The sequence below is a fragment of the Xiphophorus maculatus genome, chromosome 14 (genome assembly GCF_002775205.1).
Source record: "Xiphophorus maculatus strain JP 163 A chromosome 14, X_maculatus-5.0-male, whole genome shotgun sequence".
NCBI lineage: Eukaryota > Metazoa > Chordata > Actinopteri > Cyprinodontiformes > Poeciliidae > Xiphophorus > Xiphophorus maculatus.
In genome coordinates, this window is record NC_036456.1 from 8746771 (window position 1) to 8770851 (window position 24081).

General features: G+C 38.8%; 1 protein-coding gene across 1 annotated transcript in view; it reads right to left on the reverse strand.

Moving 5' to 3' along the window:
• Nucleotides 1–24081, reverse strand: part of LOC111610872 — a 289364-nt gene that overhangs the window by 264301 nt on the left and 982 nt on the right. The window contains exons 3-8 of the mRNA XM_023345919.1: nucleotides 23647–23703; nucleotides 21187–21447; nucleotides 17169–17477; nucleotides 16672–16944; nucleotides 10347–10598; nucleotides 10007–10132 (exon numbers count right to left, since the gene is read on the reverse strand). Of these exons, the coding sequence (XP_023201687.1) occupies nucleotides 10007–10132; nucleotides 10347–10598; nucleotides 16672–16944; nucleotides 17169–17477; nucleotides 21187–21447; nucleotides 23647–23703 (1278 nt within the window). The remainder of the gene's footprint in view (nucleotides 1–10006; nucleotides 10133–10346; nucleotides 10599–16671; nucleotides 16945–17168; nucleotides 17478–21186; nucleotides 21448–23646; nucleotides 23704–24081) is intronic.

Sequence of the window (24081 nt, forward strand, 5' to 3'; positions counted from 1 at the left end):
GGCACTGCCGCCACAGCAGCTTTAGCTTTCCTGTGTTAATATTTCCTGAGTTTTATTTCGGTCATTCTTACTTAGTGCGCGGTTATGTGTCTGTGACAGGTTTATGTATCAGATATTAATAGAAATACAAAACAAATCGCGTCCCTTAATGGTTTAATAGGGGAGGCAACTTTTAACAGCCAAATATGGGACGATTCCGTATTAGGCTAGCTGCTAGCTTTAGCTAACTTTATTATTTACAACCCTCCTGTCCTGCTAATACACTGACGGTACTTACCTACTATCTTTCAACCACATTGAAAGGCTTTTTTTCATCCCGCCAACATCTTTATCCTTCTCCCTTTTCCTTTTTCTGTTTTGCGCCCCGGACAGCTTTTTTTTCTGCCGCTCCATTTTGTCAAGTGCACTACGAGTGGTAGTCTAAAATAAAAAAAAAAAAAAAACGCGCCTGCGTACTCTTAGGGGCGCGTGCACAGCCACCTGTATGGGAAGGGAGAGCGACAGGAGGGGAGGTGAAGGAGCAGAGGGGCGCCTAATCAGTGCTGTTCCCCTGTTATTGATCATTTCATTCTGTTAATTATAGAAAATGCCAACAAGAAAAAAACATTTTTCGAGACGGGGTTTTGGCGCCCCCTCTAGTGCAGCGCCCCTATGCGTTGCATACCCTGCATACCCACTTTTTGCGCCACTGCTTAAGTCTACTGTTGGGCCTTGATGTCACTTGAGTGATTCATTTTAAAGATAACTTTATTTATTATTACTGTTAAACTAAAATCTCCAGCATGGGGAAGTGGGATGAGCTCGGATTTTCTTGACACACTCATGTTAGAGATTTAACAAAATATCATGCAACACTCTGTGGTTAATGTGTCAGGTAAAGGTAAATGAACATTTTATAAAATATATGGACGTTATATTCAGGATGTATCCATCAGTCCATCTATTTTAATGCTAAAGCTTAGTGACGGTCAGTGTGGAGCTGATGAGGCCTGATTAGTCTGGACAGAGTCAGATGGTCACAGCTTTGGTTATTTAATACCTGATTCACTAGTCAACAAGGTGAGATCTATGGTGTGTTTTAGTGCTCATTTTATCAATTATATTCACAAACGTTAAAGAGTCAGAGGGAAATGTAGACGACACAATGACCCACGTTCAGTCAAGGAAAGATTATTCATCATCAGTAGCATTTTTAAGGGACCACATTTTTTCTCCTTAAAAATATATGTTGAAAAAAATTTAAGAATTCCCACTATAAGACAAAAGTATCACATGATAATAAAGCAGAGGCTGTATATAAAACCCTCTATAGTGGACAGTTAGAATGAAGTAATTTGTTTTAGGCTGTAAATCCAAACTGCAGTTCACACTATTGACCACAAGATGGCACCAAAGAGGACTGTGTTGAAAAGCTTTGAGTAATAAAACATTATTTTAAAACCAGTAAGCTTCATTTGACCATCACTATTGATCTCATCCTTCGCATTGGTTAGTTTTTGTCACCAGTCTGACAGATTTTCCACTTGTTACCATGGCAACCTTCTCTGTCCAGTGCATGTCCACACTGGTCTTGTTTATGTTCTAGAAATAATCTGGTCATGTCTTAAGAGTTCATCTTTAGTTAAACATGGCCAAAGTTTTAGAACAGTTCATCCAATTTCAGAATCAAAATGTTGTAATTTTGCTATTGATGCCCAACGTGAGTCAAAGAGCAAATGAACAAATTATTGCAAGTTCATGTCCCACAAACTCTCCAGTACTACAGCTCCACACAGAGGATAATAGGTTGAACTGCTTTTAATAAAATAAATTGACATTTCTAATGTAGTTAGTGTCTTTATATTTTGTTTTTTTGCTGCTGAGGCCTTGAACTTAAATACAGCATTGAAACAAACTCACTTGTTACATTTCCTTTTTCTACTTAAAGAGACAAAGTAACAAGAATGATCTTATGCACCATTTTCAGATCGGTGCATAATCTGAAAATTATGCACCGCTTTTTTGTGAAGTCAGATCTTCACAACAAAGCTAAACTCTTAATATAGTGGAAAATATGTTTGTTTTCATTGTGAGACATTTAAGGTTATATTTTATATGTAGCACTATGAGAAGTGAGTTGGAAGGTTTTTAGCTTTAGGGTTTCACAAAAGAAAGCATGAATAAATTTAAGTCCAATCACATTTGCTAGAGTTAAACGTGGGCCTGTTACAATTAAAGGGGCAGTATAATGTGCTTTCAAGTCACATAGTACAATTTTATAGTACAATCAATGAACTATGTTAACTAACTTGACTTAAAAGAAATTTGACTTTATAATTTATTGCCTTGAAATTGGGGCTTTGTCTCTTTAAAAACTCCTGCTCTTTCTGAAACTTTGTCTTCAGGAAGTCATCATAACATCGCTCCTCTATTAACCTAATAAAGTTTTTACCAGCGTTGCACTGAGAAGCAGCTTGTATAATGCAGAAGCACATCTCTACTGGATGTTTGCTAATTGCTGCTGGCTAGTGTGTAAGAGCTGAGTGGAGGAATGAATGGAGAGGGCTGATCTGTGAGGCGAGAGCTCTGAAGCTTGGACTACCCCTTGAGGAACTTCATCCTCAAGGTGGCGCTAGCTCCACCCAGGCCTTTTTGCACAGTTGAATGGTTGCCATGGAAAATTAAAGGATTTCTCAAACATGCATGAAAGAATCAAAATAACACTCCAGTTAAGTTTTTGATGAGTAAATGACATTATAACATGATGTAAATCTCAAAATAGTCAATATCACATAAAACTGTCTCTTCATGTGACGTCCTGCTTGAGAACAGGCAGTTTTCAGATCTGGGTGTATCTACACAAAATCAACTTAGGTGTGTTAAACCACAGTTATGTTTGTTTTTCTTTTCCCTTATCGGTTTGTTATTATCAAACAGTTAAATAAGAGAAACATGCAAAATAATAGTCAATGAGGAAGGGAGCAAACACTTTTTCATACCACTGCGTTTCCTCTGTCGTGGTTCACCTGACGTCCACTCTCCACCATCGTTCATCCTGGAAACAACACAGAATACACAATCAGTAAGAACCACTGATCATCTTCCTCACCTGCAATATGTATCAACAATTAACTCACCTTTCTTCATGGTGTGGCCCTGGCTTGATGCTCCCATTGACGGCCATTCATCTTCCTGAACAATTACTATGTTCAGTAAATAGTTTCATCTTCCCTTTCTGATTGTCTGTTTACTAAAAAACCCAACACCATCATGGCATATTCAACCTGAAGAGACATTAGGATGTCTTAACTTTTCCTTTTATGAATGTTTTCTTTCATCAGTGGTTACATTTACAAATAATTGCAAGAACAGGAAGGATAATTTAAAATTACTTGATATAACTCAAACTGGTATTTTCCAGAAATTTGAACTGAAAACACCTTTGTGATTCAAAATATTCTTTGCTGCCACCAAGTGGTGGGAAATAAAACACAACACATTTACTGCCCCATCAGCACAAATGGGAAGTGACGTTCTGATCAGTAATAGTTCCTTCATCTGTAGTAGAACGATATTATTGGACGTTAAATGAGTTTTTGATGTGGTTGGAGCAAACTTGTAGTCAGACATACTCCACATGTTCTAGCAGATATTAGCAATTTAAATTATTTTAAAATAAATGTTACTTACAAAACTGATTACAAAAATGTCCATCTTCCCATTCCCAGTGTTGGTAATTGTCTGTTTGCCAAAAACCCAAAACTACATGGACATTTTTACCCTAAAGTGACCTTAGATTGTCTTAAGTTCACTTTTTATGAATAGTTTATGTTATCAGTGGCTACATTTATAAATAATGGAAGAAGAGAAAGGCAGCAGTCTAAAAATACTAACAGAATCACATCAGCAGTACCTTAAAGTTGAAACACTTCCATTCAGCATGACGAATAATGTGTAGGATTTGTTTTTATTAAATTTCACAGATCTAACAGAAAATATATGTAAAAGACAGCTTTCTACTAAAACAAAAGGAGGCATATCTGATATTTGGAAAATATTTTTATTCACAGGATTGTAATAAAAGCATACAAAGATATGGGATTACACAAGATAACAGCTTTTATCTGATGCAGTATGCTGAAGAACAGGGCTGACCCAAGCCACCATGGGGCTGGAAGCAAAATTTGGTTTTGGAGCCCTGCTTTGTTTCTGCTAATGTGGATTGATCCAATCAATAGTCAGATGATTAGATCATTCGCACACCTGCTATAAATTTATTAAATCTCTGACTGCGCATTTTAAATTGTATCCTATATGCTAGTGGTAGTAAAAGTAACAAAATGTACTATGTATTGGATTTAAGAGGGAATACACACACAGATATTGAAATACTAATAATTCCAATAGCTAGATATTAAATTTATATTAGGTGAGTTTTTCTCGCCTGTGAATGTGGATCAGTACTGGGCTGATTCTGTGCCTTTAAATAATTTTAACAGCTCCTGGAGAAGATTCTCATACTTAAGCAGTTGATGTAAAAATAATGTTGGTTTTAGCCACATAAAATATCATGTGCAGCAGCAAACAATACATCACCAACTACAGCTAAGATTAGCTCATTGATAGATCAATGCAGTAGCCATGTAGTCTGATGTAAAAGCATTTTGCTAGACAAAGTCAAACTTTGGGAAGTTTTAATTATTGTTATCAAATGTTAAACACATGTTTATAAGCCAACAAAAAGGCCAACAACTCATAAGTATATAAGGCCAACAACGACAATAAACTCATTTAAAGTTAAAGCTCAGTTTCACACAAGTGCAAAGATGCTAGCATAAATGTTTAGCTGTTAAATTTTCCATTAGTAGCTCCACTAATATTTTTGATAAACATTACATTACCAAGAAACATAAAAACATACCTTTATCTCGGCTTTTTTCTATTCTTCCTCTTTCTTTTCTTTGTCCCTGAAAGCTAAGTCTTTTTTGCGCCATTGTTTTGCTAACTTATCTTCCACTGGTTCACTGCACATTACAGGCAGCTCATATTACCGGTGAAGCTTGACCCACTGTGGCCATTTTTATTTTTTTGAAAATCACAACTTTATAAGGAAATTGTGTGTTTTTGTTAATGTAATCACATAGAAATCATTAATAAAAAAAATGAATGACTTCCACTTACAGGGCCCCCTAACAGCCCCGGGCCCTAAGCAGACAATCAGCTTGCGTTGCCTTTGCCTTGGACCAGCCCTGATGGAGAACCAACCATCACATTCCTCTTTCCTGTCAATTGAGAAATAATTTGAGTCACATATTAATCAGCATCAAAAATTATATAAAAGCCTCTGATAGTTGAACATTTTCAAAGATAAAATCATATGTTTGATTCTAATTCAGTGTGACGATCCCCTCCCGTCCAGTAGGTGTCTCTAGTCCGCTATTTGTTTGTTTTTGTTCTTTTCAGGAAGTGGGTAGAGGGGCTGTTAATTGAATGCACTCAGTGGCTGATAAATACTGACATCCAGTCAGTCACCGGGTCTGCTTGATTTGGCCTCCGGACCAGACCGGAACAAGCAGCATTGGTTCACGCTTCTCTCTGACTGGCTGAGCAGTTCTAACAGCGCATATTTTGGATAAAATAAATTATTGTTTCTATGGATCCGCTCGTCTGTCTCCCATTTTTGTCATCGCCTACGAGTGGGGAGTGATTTACTTTAAATCTCCTTTAAAATAGCATGTCAGGGCAATAAACTGATACAATTAAAATCATCATTAAAAGAATCTAAAATTAATATTTTGAGTAATAAAATATTAATTTGAATGCAGAATCAAACCACCTTTTATAGCAATTTCCTTTGTTCTGGTTACTAAATTTAGTTAATACTTTATGTCTATTATGTAGATGTTAACCATCTGAACCACATGTTGAGCTGCAGTTACCTGGGTTAGCATTAGCATAGTCAGTATCTTCTGCTGGATGATGAATCTTCTCTGCTGAGATAGAAGAAAATTAATGTTGAGAAAAATCTTTAAATCATCTTACATTTTGTATTTCATATGTTGTTATTGGTATTTACGTTCTATATTTGTATATTTAATGCGTTTCAATTTATCTTCATCAGAGATATTTCAGTATTTTTGTCATCTTTCTGTCATCAGTGTCTTTAGCTGCTATAAAACATTTACTTTACCGTTTCCTGAGGCTCTGCTGAGTTGGATTGTCTCATAGAGGGAAGTGTCACCTAAAGACAATAAAACAAGGTTAAAGTTCAAATGAGTGAAAATTAATAAAATTATCACATCAATTTAAAACAAAGTAGATGTTCTAATAGTTTTTGTTTTTATCTCTGTTTGATTACTTTAATGTCTTTCCTGACAATATGTTGATATTTGTTTCCAGTGTGAATTTTCTTCATTTTATGATTATGTTTTAGCTTTATATAATGATAGACTGTTGAAGAATACTAACTATTGATCAGTACTATTTACCCCGAGGCTGCTTTTATTGTTGCAGGTGATTTCAATCACTCCAACTTGAAGACAGTTCTTCCCAGATTCCACCAACATGTCTCCTGCCACACCAGAGGAGACAAAACCCTGGACTATGTCTATTCCAATCTGGCTGGAGCCTACAATGTGACACCCCTTCCCAACATCGGACAATCAGACCATCTCTCCCTGTTCCTCACACCTCGGTACTTACCACTCATCCAACGTGTGAAACCTACCGTGAACACAGTAATGGTGTGGCCAGAGGGCTCAGACGCTGTGCTCCAGGACCGGTTCAGGAATACAGATAGGACTATTTTCCACCATAGGGACTTGGATCAGTACGCCTCATCTGTACTGAACCATATTTCCACCACCATAGAACGTGTCACCACCTACAAACGCATTACCATGTACCCCAACCAGAGACCCTGGATGAACCGAGACGTTCGTCTCCTGCTGAAGGCCCGCAACATCGCCTTCAGGCCAGGGGATGCACAGACTTACAGTGCAGCCAGGGCTGAGCTGAAGAAGGGAATCAAGAAGGCCAAACACCACTACAAAAGGAAGGTGGAGGATCATTTTTCTAACGCCAACCCCCGACGTATGTGGCAAGGCCTTCAGATTCTCACAGACTACAAGAACCCCAATACCACCCCCGCTTCTACTGATGTCTCCTTCCTCAACGAACTTAACTTCTATGCTCATTTTGAGAGAGGGAATTCCACAACTGCAACCAAAGCAGCTACCACCCCAGGCCAACAGCCACTGACTTTCCTCCCCACTGACGTAGGAGTGGCTCTAAGCAGGATTAAATCCCACAAGGCTGCGGGTCCTGATGGCATACCTGGACGTGTCCTCAGAACGTGCTCTGGGGAGCTGGCAGGAGTGCTGACGGACATCTTCAACCTGTCCCTGGCCCGCGCTGTGGTACCGACCTGCTTCAAGTCTACCTCCATCGTCCCAATCCCCAAGAATCCCAACCCAACCAGGCTCAATGACTACCGCCCGGTAGCCCTTACCCCCATCATTACCAAGTGCTTGGAGCGGCTGGTCCTAGCACACCTCAGATCCTGTCTCCCCCCCCACACTAGACCCCCACCAATTTGCATACAGGAAGAACAGGAGCACAGAGGGTGCAGTCTCTATAGCGCTGCACTCTGTCCTTTCTCACCTGGACAGGAAGAACACTTACGCCAGACTGCTGTTCTTAGATTTTAGTTCAGCATTTAACACTGTCATCCCATCACAACTCATTACCAAACTCACAGACCTTGGCATCAGTCCACTCATGTGTAACTGGTTGCTCGACATCCTGACCAGTCGACCTCAACATGTCCGGCTGGACAACCACTTCTAATCCACCATCATCATAAACACTGGAGTGCCACAAGGCTGTGTGATGAGTCCCTTCCTCTACTCCCTTTTCACCTACGACTGCAGACGTGTCCATGGCTCTAACGCCATCATCAAGTTCGTAGACGACACCACGGTGATCGGCCTCATCAGAGATAATGACGAGGCCGCTTACAGGGAGGAGGTAGACCGTCTGGCTGAGTGGTGCAACAAAAACAACCTGCAGCTGAACACCGAGAAGACCAAGGAGCTTATCGTGGACTTCAGGAGGAACACTGACCCACATCCACCCATCCACATTAAGGGGACAGTGGTGGAGCGTGTGGACACCTTTAAGTTCCTGGGAGTCCACATCTCCGAGGACCTGACTTGGACGACCAGCTGCTCCAAACTCATTAAGAAGGCGCATCAGCGCCTCTTCTTCATGAGGACCCTGAGGAAGAACCACCTGTCCTCAGAGATCCTCACGAACTTCTACCGCTGCACCATTGAGAGCATCCTCAGCAACTGTATTACAGCTTGGTACGGGAACTGCGCTATCTCCGACCGGCAGGCGCTGCAGAGGGTGGTGAAAACTGCCCAGTATATTGCCAGGTCACCGCTCCCTGCCATCAAGGACATCTACAGGAAGCGGTGTTTGAAAAGGGCCGGGAAAATCACAAAGGACTCCACTCACCCAGCACACACACCCTTTTCCCTCCTGCCCTCTGGGAGGCGTTACAGAAGCCTACGGACCAGAACCACCAGGCACCGGAACAGCTTCTTTCCCACAGCTGTCACGCTTTTGAACGCCTCCTGACATAAAACATAAACTATAAGGACTGTACTCCCCTATCCTCTCATACAACAATAACACATGGACTATCCTCACACACACACACATCACGGACTGTTTTCTTCACACACACATACAACCTGTAAATTTTATCTGCCATTATTTATCTATAATCCATTCCCTAACATTCTTGTATATTCTGTATAATCTGTATAATCTGTGCATATAGCTCCCATATTTATATTTATACACAATATCTATATCTCTTTGCTATAACCCCTTATAGTCCATACATACATAGTCTTGTACATCTGTAAATAAATATTTATATCTCGTAGAGCACTTCTGGATAGATGCAAACTACATCTCGTTGCTTGTACTTGGGACAATGCAATGACAATAAAGTTGAATTCTATTCTATTCTACTATTTAATTTTTTTTAGCCAAACAACATTAATGTAGAAATGTGATTCACTCTTGTTACGACTGCAGTGTGTCTCTGCCCTTTTTCCTTGTAGGGTTCTGCAGACAGGCCTTCTGCAGGTGTTTTTCCCTGATTGGTGCTCTGCTGCTTTAGAAGCTGCCAAGCTGCAACACACAGGAGGCTTTTCCCCTCTCCCTCCTCAGAACTCCATTGGTTTGGTTTGTATCTTATGGTTGAGTTTTGTTAGGTTTGTTTTGCATTTGCTTATTTCTGGTTGGTTATGGGTTTTGCATTAATCTATTTGGGTTTCTCATTTCAGGTAATTGCCTTTTGAGGTTTTATTTCTGTAGTGTAATTTAATAAATTCAATTTTCATTTAATCAGAAAATCCTTGTGTGGTCTCCTTTAATGTTACCTCACCAAACGAGACTGGTGGATGTAACACTTTGTGTTTATTTGTTTTTTTTGTTCATAAAATCATTATTAGAAAAAGTAAAATCATCTTAACTATCATGGGGCAGAAAGTATTTTTGCAGTTCCCATTTCCCACCGCTTGGTGGCAGCAAATAATGTATTTTAATCACAAAAGTCATGTGTTTTCAGTTCACATATCTGGAAACTATAAAGTGATTAAACTTTCCAGTTAATCATAAAGATGTTTAATGTGAGACGAACCATGAAGCACAGAACTGTAAACAGAACCGTCATTCTGGGTCAGTTCATGATTTGTAGCTGAGGCTGGATTGATGCTCTCTGGTTGATTCAATCTGAAAATAATAGAGACATAAATGCATTAATGGAAGTAATTATTTGATGCATGATTAGAAAGAGAGAACAAATATTTTTACTGACCTGTTACTGCTTAAATCTGCAGGGAAAAAGATATTTAATGATTCAAGTTAAAACATTACAATAAACTTAAAACATTTGAACAAATAAAGTGTTTGACTGAATATGATCTAATGTGATCATAAAAAGTTTCACCTTTGGACCGTCTGCAGCTCCACAACAAGAGAAGAACAATAATGAGAATAATGAGAACGACTCCAACAACTGGTCCAATGATCAACATGACAGGAAATGAAGAACTGACAGGACTGGATACAGTTACTGGAAAAAAGAAACATTAAAAATGAATAAATCTTAAATAGCATCAGATTTCATGTCAGTATTGTTAGTTTTGTAAAAATGTGATTTCAAACTTGAATGCAGATAAAAATCTTCAGCACATATTCATAAACATTCTTGGTCTTTATCTTGTTCCTAAATTAAACTTAAATGTTCTTATTGAATAAAATGAATTAAATATTTTAATCCTCCTCACCTCTAACAGACATCCAGCTCCTTAGTGACTCTTTTCCTGAATGTTGACATTTGTAGAAACCTTCATCTGACTTTGACACTGCAGAGATATTCAGCTCCTCTCTGCCATCATTATTGATGAGTTTATTATTATGATAGAAAAACACATTGGAGAGAAGATTTAGTTTTTTATCTCTGCAGCTCAGAGTAACAGGATCTCCTTCAGTCACAGGATGAACAGGGCTCACCAGGATAACACCATCATGATAATCAACTGTAAAACAATCAGAGAATATTCAGGTGAATAACATCCATTTAAGCTGCTTTATGCTTTCAATTGATTTATGATTCAGAAATTAAATGTTTGATTCTTCAAAACAAAAATGCATTTGTAGTCACATTTCATCATTTCTCCTTTTTAGTCGACATGCAGATAAGTTTGTTCACAGAAAATAATGTAATGAACTAATATAATAGTTGTTTTACTGTAGATGTTTGGAAAAAATGTGTTGGAGTCATCCAACCAGAGTCTTGGTTTGAATCTGATAGAGAATCTGAGAAAAATGCTGAGCTCATCACCAAAGATAAATCATCAAATCACAAGTGAAAACAAACATTAAAACATATTTTAAAAACAGATTTAAAAGAAGTGCTGCACAGAAAACACAATAAAATAAGTTGATGAAAAGAAAAAGAGAAACAATACAAGAAAAGATTATATAATATTAAAATAATAACAGTAATAATAGTAAGCAAAAAAAACATCATAACAGAAGAGCTACAATATCAGGCCTCAATTAAATGCCAAAGAATAAAAATGAGTTTTAAGAAGTGATTTAAAATAATCCAGGCTGTGGGCAGATCTAATCTGGAAAGGTAGATTATTCCAGAGAATAGGAGCAGCGATGGAGAAAGCCTGATCTCCTTTTCTCTTAAGTCGAGTCCGAGGAACATAGCAGCTGATTATTGGATCTTAAAGTTCTGGACACAGAATGAAATTTCAAAAGATCCTGAAGAGAAGGAGGGGCTAACCCATTTAAAACTTTATAAGTTGTTAAAAGAATCTTAAAATCTATTCGATACGAAACAGGCAGTCAGTGTAAGGAGGCCATTACGGGCCTTATATGGTCACGCTTCCTGGTTCCTGTAAGAAGCCGAGCTGCTGCGTTCTGGATCACTTGAAGACGCTGGATCAGGGATTTATCCAGGCCTTTATATAAAGAATTACAATAATCCAATCCAGATGTAATGAAGGGATGGATAATAAAATCCTTAAAACAAAAATAAGATTTCACTTTTGCTAAAATCCACCAGTGATAAAAACTTGATTTAACAACTGAACTAACTTGTTGTCAAATTTTAAACATCTATCAAAGATAAAACCAAGATTCCTGGCTGAAGTCCAACAAAACGGAGCAAAAGAACCAAGAATCAAATCTGGATTTTTAGTGTGAAGGTTTTGACCAAATAATAGGACTTGAGTTTTGCTATGATTGAGGTGAAGAAAATTTAGATCCATCCATGATCTAACTTCAGCTAAACAATCTATTAATATCTATAGAGATTCATTTTTACCATTTAGTAGTTTTAGGGGCAAATAAATCTGGACGTCATCCGCAAAGCAATAAAACGAAATGTTGAATTTTTTTTAAAATCTGACCAAGAGGCAATAAATATAAAATATAAAATAATTTCAATGTGTTTTATTCCAAAATATAATCTGATGTTATTCTGTTTTCCTAAGAAAAAAAGATTTTAGTTTTTTATGAGCAACAGAACAATTGATTGGAAACAATTTACATCAAGAATAACAAAACCAATATTTTCATCTGAATGTTTACTTTCAAAGACATTATATATATATATATATATATATATATATATATATATATATATATATATGGCACGGCACAGAAAGGTATTGGAGTAAATAGCAGAGGAGCCAAACACCAACTCCTCGTAGACCGCACAGTTGCCTGAGACTGCAAAACCCGACACACCAACCTGTGCATGGCTTGGATTGATTACAAGAAAGCCTATGACTCAATGCCGCATACTTGGATCATTGAATGCTTAGAGATGTATAACATCAACAGGACTCTGACCCTGCTGGAATAATTAGCTGGCCAAAGGAGGAGATAAAAGCCACGGATATTAAGACTAGAAAACTACTAACAATGCATGGAGGGTTCCATCCCAAATCCAGCACCCTGAGACTGTACACAAGCCGCAAGGAAGGAGGCAGAGGACTAGTGAGTGTGAGAACCACAGTCCAGGACGAAACAACTAAGATCCATAAATACATCAGGGACAAAGCCTCAACAGACAATGTGCTCAGTGAATGTCTCAGACAACAGGGAACGGAGGTTGAGGTGCCAGAGATACCATCATGGGAGGACAAGCCCCTACATGGGATGTACCACCAGCAAATAACCCAAGTGGCTGATATCAGTAAATCCTACCAATGGCTGGAAAAAGCTGGATTCAAGGACAGCACAGAGGCCCTCATCCTGGCCGCCCAGGAACAGGCCCTAAACACCAGAGCAATAGAGGCCCAGATCTACCACACCAGACAAGACCCAAGGTGTAGGTTGTGCAAGGAGGCCCCTGAGACAGTCCAGCACATAACAGCAGGGTGCAAGATACTGGCAGGGAAAGCGTACATGGAACGACATAACCAAGTTACAGGCATAGTGTACAGAAACATCTGTGCAGAATATGGACTGGAAACCCCGAGATCAAAGTGGGAAACACCCCCAAAGGTGGTGGAGAACGCCAGAGCTAAGATCCTGTGGGACTTCCAGATCCAGACAGACAAAATGGTAATGGCGAACCAACCAGACATTGTCGTAGTGGATAAACAACAGAGGAAAGCCGTTGTGATAGATGTAGCAATACCAAGCGACTGCAACATCAGGAAAAAGGAGCACGAGAAACTAGAGAAATACCAGGGCCTCAGGGAGGAACTGGAGAGGGCCTGGAAGGTGAAGACCACAGTGGTGCCTGTGGTCATCGGGGCCCTCGGGGCAGTCACCCCCAAACTGGACCAATGGCTACAACAGATCCCAGGAACAACATCAGACATCTCAGTCCAGAAATGTGCTGTCCTTGGCACAGCCAAGATACTGCGCAGAACCCTCAAGCTCCCAGGCCTCTGGTAGAGGACCCGAGCTCAGAGGATAAGAACCACCCGCGGTGGGTGAGAAGGGAATTTTTTATATATATATATATATATATATATATATATATATATATATATATATATTTAATAATTCCCTATATATATATATATATATATATATATATATTTAATAATTCCCTTCTCACCCACCGTGGGTGGTTCTTATCCTCTGAGCTCGGGTCCTCTACCAGAGGCCTGGGAGCTTGAGGGTTCTGCGCAGTATCTTGGCTGTGCCAAGGACAGCACATTTCTGGACTGAGATGTCTGATGTTGTTCCTGGGATCTGTTGTAGCCATTGGTCCAGTTTGGGGGTGACTGCCCCGAGGGCCCCGATGACCACAGGCACCACTGTGGTCTTCACCTTCCAGGCCCTCTCCAGTTCCTCCCTGAGGCCCTGGTATTTCTCTAGTTTCTCGTGCTCCTTTTTCCTGATGTTGCAGTCGCTTGGTATTGCTACATCTATCACAACGGCTTTCCTCTGTTGTTTATCCACTACGACAATGTCTGGTTGGTTCGCCATTACCATTTTGTCTGTCTGGATCTGGAAGTCCCACAGGATCTTAGCTCTGGCGTTCTCCGCCACCTTTGGGGGTGTTTCCCACTTTGATCCCGGGGTTTCCAGTCCATATTCTGCACAGATGTTTCTGTACACTATGCCTGCAACTTGGTTATGTCGTTCCATGTACGCTTTCCCTGCCAGTATCTTGCACCCTGCTGTTATGTGCTGGACTGTCTCAGGGGCCTCCTTGCACAACCTACACCTTGGGTCTTGTCTGGTGTGGTATATCTGGGCCTCTATTGCTCTGGTGTTTAGGGCCTGTTCCTGGGCGGCCAGGATGAGGGCCTCTGTGCTGTCCTTGAGTCCAGCTTTTTCCAGCCATTGGTAGGATTTACTGATATCAGCCACTTGGGTTATTTGCTGGTGGTACATCCCATGTAGGGGCTTGTCCTGCCATGATGGTATCTCTGGCACCTCAACCTCCGTTCCCTGTTGTCTGAGATATTCACTGAGCACATTGTCTGTTGAGGCTTTGTCCCTGATGTATTTATGGATCTTAGTTGTTTCGTCCTGGACTGTGGTTCTCACACTCACTAGTCCTCTGCCTCCTTCCTTGCGGCTCGTGTACAGTCTCAGGGTGCTGGATTTGGGATGGAATCCTCCATGCATTGTTAGTAGTTTTCTAGTCTTAATATCAGTGGCTTTTATCTCCTCCTTTGGCCAGCTAATTATTCCAGCCATTTGCTTGTGGTATACCTAGGTACTTGTAACTGTCCTCTATGTCTGCTATTGTTCCTTCTGGGACCCCTTCTGTGCGGATGACCTTCCCCCTCTTTGTGATCTGTAGATACTGGTGGTGTGGATCAGTGAGTCGATGTCTCGCTCACTCTTGGCATACAGCTTGATGTCATCCATATAGAGAAGGTGGCTGATGTTGGCCCCATTTTTGAGTCGGTATCCGCAGTCTTGTTGATAATTTGGCTGAGGGGGTTCAGGCCTATGCAGAACAGTAGCGGGGACAGAGCATCTCCTTGGTATATGCCACATTTGATGGACACTTGTGCAAGTGGTTTGCAGTTGGCTTCAAGGGTGGTTTTCCACAGCTTCATCGAGTTTGCAATGAAGGCTCTCAGAGTCCTGTTGATGTTATACATCTCTAAGCATTCAATGATCCAAGTATGCGGCATTGAGTCATAGGCTTTCTTGTAATCAATCCAAGCCATGCACAGGTTGGTGTGTCGGGTTTTGCAGTCTCGGGCAACTGTGCGGTCTACGAGGAGTTGGTGTTTGGCTCCTCTGCTATTTACACCGATACCTTTCTGTGCCGTGCTCATGTGTTTATCCATGTGTTTGCTTATCTTGGCCGCTATGTTGTGGAGAGGCAGGTTATTGGTCGGTAGTTGGGTGGGACTGGACCCTGGCACTGGTGCTGTCCAGTTTTTCATACCTGAGACTCTTTCTTGGACATCTTGCTCAGGTTATTATGGTCCTCTCGTAGAGAGATCAACCCTTTCCCATATGCCTTTCCAGTATTGTCCAGGTCTACTCTGTTGTTATTACCCTGCCATTGAGAGTACACCTCTCACTTCCCTCCTTGATACCTTGATTTTAGCCTCTAACCTTTTCCATGGTGGGTATTGGGTCTCATGGTCTCTTATAGCCAAGTGTCTCAAGGATCACTGATGCTGAGTTGTGGTTTCTGTTATGGTGTTGGTAGGGATTGTTCTCAATGCTGATGGTTGTAATTGGCGTTGTAATTGGCGAGGAGGTCTGGTTGTCATTCGGGTCATGATTTTCTCTCTCAGGTCAGCAGCCGTCTCGTTCAGCTCTGATTCGCTCGATGGGGCCGTGTATCCCCTGACTGGGTGGGGACTTGTAGTTAAGTCCCCACAGTTCTGACATCCAGGTTCCTCCTTTTTGCCGTAGCATTTGTGTTGTATTGTATTGTATTGTATTTCGTCAATCTCAAGTTGTGATAGCAGTTGCCGTTTGCGGATGTTGGAACACTAAGCTACTAGTTGTTTAGCGCTTAGTGTTGACTGGGGATGTCGAAGTAACCATTCCTTCACCAGTCTTTGCATGTAACCTCTCTGATTAGGGTTACTTGAGTAGTAGCATTCCAACAGATCCACATTTTCATCTCTCGCCCATTTCCGTCTTGTTCCAGTAGCCCATTTGTCATCAAGGTGCTCTGGTTCCCCAACACCTGACGCAGACCTTGTTTGGCCGGGCGACGTCTGAGCCGGCATGTTATGCATTTTTGTGTCTCTCATGGTATGAGGTAGGCAGTAGCTTGAAGGGTCTTGCCTAAGGACCCAGACTGGATTCGAACCCTGCCCTCTCGGGTGATATACCGATGCCTTATCTATTGAGCTATCCAGCCAGCTTGAGCTATCCAGCCAGCTATGAGCTATCCAGCCAGCTACAACATCAGACATATATATATATATATATATATATATATATATATATATATATATATATATATATATATATATATATATATAAAGCCCAGAAATTAATCTAGGAATGTTTTTTTGGCATAATTCTTTTTTTTTATGTGGTTTAACCTTGGACTAAACATATTTTTACAATAATAAATATATTTATGATTTTTAAAGGCAAAAAGAGGTTAATAGAAAAAAACCATAATAAACTAGATCTTACCCTGTAGAGTGATGTTGACAGCGTTGCTAAACTCTCCAGATTTTGACTCACACCAGAACACTCCATTATTAAACCAGTATGGTTTAATGGTACATGTAGATGCAGTCATTTTCCCCCAGTAGGAGCAGGTAAAGTCTGACTGTATGGTTCTTTCTATAAACCTCCTCAGTCTCCACTCAGTAGAGTTTCCCTCACAGCTCAGAGACACAGAGTCAGATCTGAAGTGTTGAACTCTGTCAGGATTCACTGAGAGAGAAGCTGCTGGACGAGGATCTGAAAACAAGACAGGATTTTATCTGAGAGCAGAAACATCTTTAAAATGTTTAATTAAAATGGTTTGTTTCTATAGTAATAAAGATTACAGCAAACATTTCAGCAAGTCAAATAAATAAACTACCATAGAGGAAATAATTATTTCGTCTTTTAAAAAACAAGTTTTATTTTATCTGTGAATGTTTAACAACCTCCAATTATCAATGTTTTAATTCATCTCTGACCTGCAGACCAGACAAACTTTATTTTACTGTAATCAGTGTAAAACTTTGGTTTTCCTCTTCCTGCTCTGCACACAAATCCTGCTGTGTGAGTCGATCCATTAATGATGAAGGAGTTCTGCTCAGTCCCATTGGTGCTTCCAGGCAGCAGCTCAGCGCTGTAGTATCTCTTGAATGGATCAGGAACAGCTTTATACCAGAAGAACCTCCATCCTGCTGATTGAAGCTTCAAACCCTCACAGCTCAGAGTCACTGAGGCTCCAGGATTCGGCCATGATGGAGACACAGAGAGGACAGGCTGAGGGGGAAACGCTGGAGAGAGATTTGAAACTGGGTCAAACTTTTAACAACAACCTCTCTCTTTTCTCTTCCTTTCATTTCCCTTAAAGAGTTAATATAGTTATATATTGAAATTCAAGTAATAACCATAGTAATAATAATAACAGATGCTCCCTCTGGTTTAATCTTAACTTTGATATTTTACTTCTTTTTCAGTAACATATTTTTACACTATTGTATTGTTAAAATGTGAACTTTATTTCATTCAACACTTTCATTTTTCTCTTATCACATAAATCAGGGACTAGAAACACTGATCAATATAATCTATTGACTCTTTATTCCTTGTATCACTGAACTCTAAGAGGACTTTGATCGATGTCTCTAAAAACTTTCTGAAACTCTTTCAGACATTTTCTTTGGACTTTGGCTTCTTTAATATATAAAAATTTCATTCAAAGATGTTCAGAAATTTTTAATCTATTGTAATAAAATATAAAGAAATTAAAGGTTGGCCTAAAGCTGTTATACATCTAACAATAATTTTCAGCTGCAAGTAATATTTAATAGGGAATAAACATGAAAATCTTTCAGCTCATTAAAATAACTAGACAGGTGTGACTGATTATAGAAAAAATTAAAACAGTTATAGTCTTAGATTGTGTTCTATAAGAAAAGCTGCGTTTTTGTTATTTTGTTTCAAATAAAAAAAAATCCTATAAACCAAGTGGGACATACTGTCATTAAAAATGATCACTTGTCAGTAATAAATAATCAACTTACATACAGTTATTTTAACAACATTATATTAATCATAATTAATAAGGTTTTTAGCAATTTGAAACAACATGAATAATTTCTCATCAGACCAAAACTGAGACTTTATCATGTCAGACAGAATCAGCACAACACACAGTCTTCTACTCCACATGCAGTCATGTTCTAATGGTGCTTTAAGCAGCATTGTATCATGTGCAACTGTGAGGTCAGGAGAGATCCAGATAAAATACAAACTTCTTACAAGCATTCTCCATAAACACAACAAATAAAATGGGCTGAAAAGTAAACAGAACCTAAAATAATTGTTTTTGATTTAACTAGTTCTATCAACCCAATACCGTTCTGCAGTCTATCTGCAGAAAGGTTTCTATCATGTGGGACAAAATAATTGAACTTCAATTCAATTCAAAAATGTCTTATTGATCCCAAAGAGAAAGTAAATCTTGTTGTATTTCCCTCTGGCATCTATAAGATTATTGGGGCCTGCCATGCAAAGCAATGGCAGGAACCTATTACTCTACACCCAACAAGCGTCTCTTTATTATTATAGTTCTTTATTTTTCTTCCGTAACCGTTAATGCGGCTCATACCGCTGGGTGCACACCTACAAATGAGGTATCAAAACGTGCAGAAAATTCACGCCATTGTTGCTATTACTTTTGGTGGGATTTGGGCTTAACGTGGCGACATAATTCGCAAAAAACTACGAAAAAAACCCCATTATAAGTCAATGGGAAAAATCCTGGAAATACCCTATTTTTGAGGATTTTCTGTGTCGTCACTAATTCACGTAGAAATGCCATTCAAATTTCATTTTGTAGATACGTCTGTGATCTCTTCGAAAGTGAAGACGGCTCGTCGATAACAGTTACGGTTTGTCCACAATTTGCCTCTAAGCGACCCAAAGTTTCTCATTTTTCCTAAAGTTAGAGTGCTTCTCTCGCTGATTAGAGTGAGAGATCAAGACAACTTTTTCAGCCCAAATCATTTTTGAAATCGCCATCACGCCCACAAATATCGCACGATTAGTATCAAAATCGGTCCTGACATTGATACGCCTGTCTGCTCCGGTAAAATGTTTTCGAAATTTATCTAGACCGTACGGTTTTCTGTCACGGTGCTTCAGAGCAAAGTCATGCGACAGGATTTTCTGAGGCTGTCTGAGGCTCTCTCCCATGTATTTGAATAGAATTTCATATCTGGGCACAACATTTCTTTCTCTCATCGCTGTAAATGCTCTGAGTGAGGTACAGATATGAATCTCGGGACTATCGCAGAAGACACATTGAACTGTCATACGCTCGAAACGCTTTTCGAATATGTATTACGGTTCCCGAACAAGAAGGATTTGTTTCCAATGCTTTTTTTCAGTAAAGTGTGTTTGCTCAAACACACTTGTGTGTTTGAGAGCTCACAGCTCAGAGCTCACACCTGCTGAGACCATTATTTGCCATAGCAACGGAACTCAAGAGGCTATTGGCTGCTGATTTGGACTACGAATACGCATCACTGTAGTTCTATCTATCCTCAGTTGAAACAGATCAGGACTGAGAACTGGCCTTTAGAACTACTGCTGCTATGGGCTGTATATAACTGATTTAACTCAGTAACTGTTACACATGGGATTACTTTGGAACTTTAAAATGGAGCATAATAATAATTTCAAAATAAAAGCCTTGAATAGTTTTACATCAGGTAATTGCTGTTTTTGGCTTTATTTGACGTTTTCATCCAAAGCACTGTTACACATGGGATTACTTTGGAACTTTAAAATGGAGAATAATAATAATTTCAAAATAAAAGCCTTGAATATTTTTACATCAGGTAATTGCTTTTTTTGGCCGTATATGACTTTTTCATCCAAAGCAATGTTACACATGGGATTAGTTTGGAACTTTAAAATGGAGAATAATAATTTCAAAATAAAAGCCTTGAATATTTTTACATCAGGTAATTGCTGTTTTTGGCTTTATTTGACGTTTTCATCCAAAGCACTGTTACACATGGGATTACTTTGGAACTTTAAAATGGAGAATAATAATAATTTCAAAATAAAAGCCTTGAATATTTTTACATCAGGTAATTGCTCTTTTTGGCTTTATTTGACTTTTTCATCCAAAGCACTGTTACACGTGGTATTAGTTTGGCCCTTTGAAATGAAGCATTCTGAAAATTTCAAAATAAAAGCCTTGAATAATTTTACATGACGTAATTGCTCTTTTTGGCTTTATTTGACTTTTTCATCCAAAGCACTGTTACACGTGGTATTAGTTTGGCCCTTTGAAATGAAGCATACTGAAAATTTCAAAATAAAAGCCTTGAATATTTTTACATCAGCTACTTGTGTTTTGAGCATTATATAACTATTTTAACCCAAGGACTATTACGCATGGGATTAGTTTGGCCCTTTGAAATGAAGTTTAACAAAACTTCCAAAATAAAAGCCTCGACAACATTTTAAATCGTACCGAACGGTGCACGTCCGCCTCGCTTAACGTTCTTGCGGTTCTCCGCGTGCCACTGCTTACGTCGCGGCGTTCTTTGGCGTCGACGCCGATTTGTGGCGCGACGACGCCGGGCCCGAACCCCACGGCCGCGCCTCGGCAGGCCCCGGCTAAATTTCTTCCGAAATTTTCTAGTTCAAAGGATTATTGTTGATGGTGATGGTTTAGGCAGGAACGATTAGTACTGTATTAGTCTGTATTACAGCAAATTTGAAGGAGCTTCTGACTAAAGACACTGTTCATCGCTGACAGTATCATAAAGAGGATGGTCAGGGTTGTCCATAATACTCCTGATTTTTTATGTAAAATAATCATTTTAGGTAAAATGTTGAGAATGTAAATATTCTGTACAGTCACATATTTATCAAATAGGAAGTTCTTTAAATAGTTTTAAGCAAATATATCTGTTGTTAGTTAAAACAGTTTTGTTTTAACCAAGAATCCATTTCTCAACTCACCAGTTTCCTGTATAATAACTTCATCACTCATAGTTGTCATAAAGTTATGTTCGGTTTTAAATCCTCTGCAGGTGTAAATTCCTCCTTCAGTGATCCTGAAAACTCCATCTGATCGAGGAGAAACTCTGGTCTGATAGGTGGATGAAGATCCTCTGAAGAGCTCAAATGTTAAACCAGCAGGTTGGCCCACAGAACAGGTTAATGTCACACTGCCCCCTGGTGGTATGGTTGTTTCATCTGCAGTCAGAGTTGCCTTGATTTCTGCAGGTTAGAAAACAGCAACAGCCCTCATTGCATAGATTAGGATTCATTTGCAACAATGTGAATCCTTTCTCATCAAATCATAAATGAGACTTCAGCTTGTTAGATTATTAGTGTATTTAATCTCTGCTCTCAAAGTTGCCAGATTATAGAAACATAAAAACAAATGCTGTCAGTGATTTTCTGAGCATATGAATCAAAATAAAAGCCATTATAAATATACTCTTATAAATCACAGAACAACAATCAGTCATTTACCACTGTGAATCTTATTTGAAAAATGCTTAGAATTTGCAAAACAAATGTTCCTTTGTACTTTCAAGGTGTCATAATATCTTAAAATTTTTAATTTAAACATTTACCTGAAAAATGTTTGACATCTTACAAACATAAAACCTCTCGACAATAACAAAAGATTTTGGAATAAATCACACATCTGTCAATACAAAGAAGGTTTGAGGATTTACATCAAAAACACAAATGATGAAACCAAGGGAGAAACTTTGTGTTGCAAGTTGGTGGAGACGAAGAGGAGCTGGGAGGCTTGTCAGATTAATAGGACCTTTTGAAAATAATCTTTTAGGAGTTATTAAACATACTAGAAAACAAAAATATGTTAACACATATGTAATCTAATTAATTTATTTAATGTCTTTCACTTGGTGATGAAACTGCTGACAAAGGAACTTTTCAGTCATTTTCTAATTTATGGAATCAGCCTGTATTTGCTGAATTTTTGCCTACAGCAGAAAACAGTTTCACAATTCAGTAATATTTTTTGTGAAGAATTATCACATAGTTGCCTTTTATTGTCTGATTTTATCAAGTGATAAAAACATCAACAACATGAGATTCTGTAACAATCAAAATGTTATAAAACTTTTCAAAATCAGAATAAGTAACTTCTGTCTAAACCAAATGAATCAAACATTGTATTTTTAAACTATGTGATTCTGACTCCACAGCTGTCCCTCAGTAGGTTGGCTAAACCTTTTGTCCTGCTGACTTACACATAGCAGATGAGATATGATGTGTCTTTAATATAGCAAATATTAAAGACACAAAACCTGTTTTGGGTTTGGTTGGGGAAGTCGGTGAGTAGAGTGACCATCGATGTTACTGGATTCTATAAAATGTGGCTTAAAGCTGAGATGCTGATGTTTGGATATGTAAAATATATATTATCTCTGCTAATAAATCTATAGTTTGGTTTCTGTCAGTTCTAGAAAAGAGAGAGAAAAAAGCAAATTTCTCTTCATAAAGGCCCATAATTTAACTTGACTTAATATGAGCCATGATTTAAAATGTTACAAACTTTGGCTCCTTTATTCTTTATGAAATATTTCATCCTATTTGATGATTGCTATGAATATCGCCACGTTCTATAAACAAATGATACAATTTGTCCAGGAGAAAAATGTAGAAAAAAGGGTGATTGTATTATTATTTTCTCAGTCGGTCATCTTAAGTTCAAGCGCAGAGTTGTAGCCATGGCAACCAGTAAACAACGGCCCCGGGAGCGAAGAGCAAAGATTAGTTCAAGTGCATCAGGAATTAACACTAAAACCCACAAAACTCTTTTCCGCACAAAAAAGGATGTAGAAACATCTAACAGGAAATTCTGTCCGTTGCAGATTTATGTTTCTGAATTTTCATTTTGCATCATTAGGAAGTGATGCCTGAAAATTAGTGGTGGTTGATTAGCTAACTGCATTTCTGATTATCTGTCAGAAAATCTATGTTTGTATTTACTGAAATAAAATACTCCAAACTGCGCAGCAAGAGTACATGTTAAGGTGATAAAAGTTAAGCTAGCATAACTAACCTACTCTCCACTTTCTAATTAAAGTTTTTTACTGACCTGTGAAATGTTTTCCCTTTGGATCTTATTTTCACTAAAGGACTTACAAATGCGACTATTTGAGTTGTTTATTCATATGAGATATATACAAGAGCAGTCACCAGTCCATCAAAGGGCAACACCAAGGTACAAACGATCACACACACACTTAACCTAACATGCCAGTGTTTGGACTGGGGTAAAAAGCCTGAGTTCCCAGAGAGAACCCACACAGGACAACATGCAAACTCCATTCAGAAATACTCTATTTCTACCTACAGGAAAACAGAGCAGCAAACACAAGGAGCAAATCAAATTGCTGAATGAACGCAGACAGAAAAAAATAAATAAATTCTCACCTGCAGGAGGTTTGTTGGTGTCTGGATCAGTGACGTCGACAGGCTGTGTTGTTTGATCTGCAAGCATGATATAAAAGGAAAACCGTGACAGTTTTACATTTTTGTATATAAACACATTGGTGAGCCCAACATATTTCATTACAGAGTTTATTAATCCATTACTTCAATTTGGCCTATCTTTTCATTTTTTTCTGAAATTCTGCTTTTCAGTTTTGTCTTCATTTGTGTTGCTAAGCCTAGCTCCTATGGGCAGCAATGAAATAACTTTTCACAAGATAATGTCACATTATGTTAAACTTCTGTTCCATCTTGTGAATATTTTCTGTAAATTAATGTACAAGTTCTGCTATATTTGGTGTTCCTTATTTCTCCATTAATTAGCCAGGCTTCATGTTCCTCTATTGACAAAAAATAAATTCTGCCCTATGAAGGTAA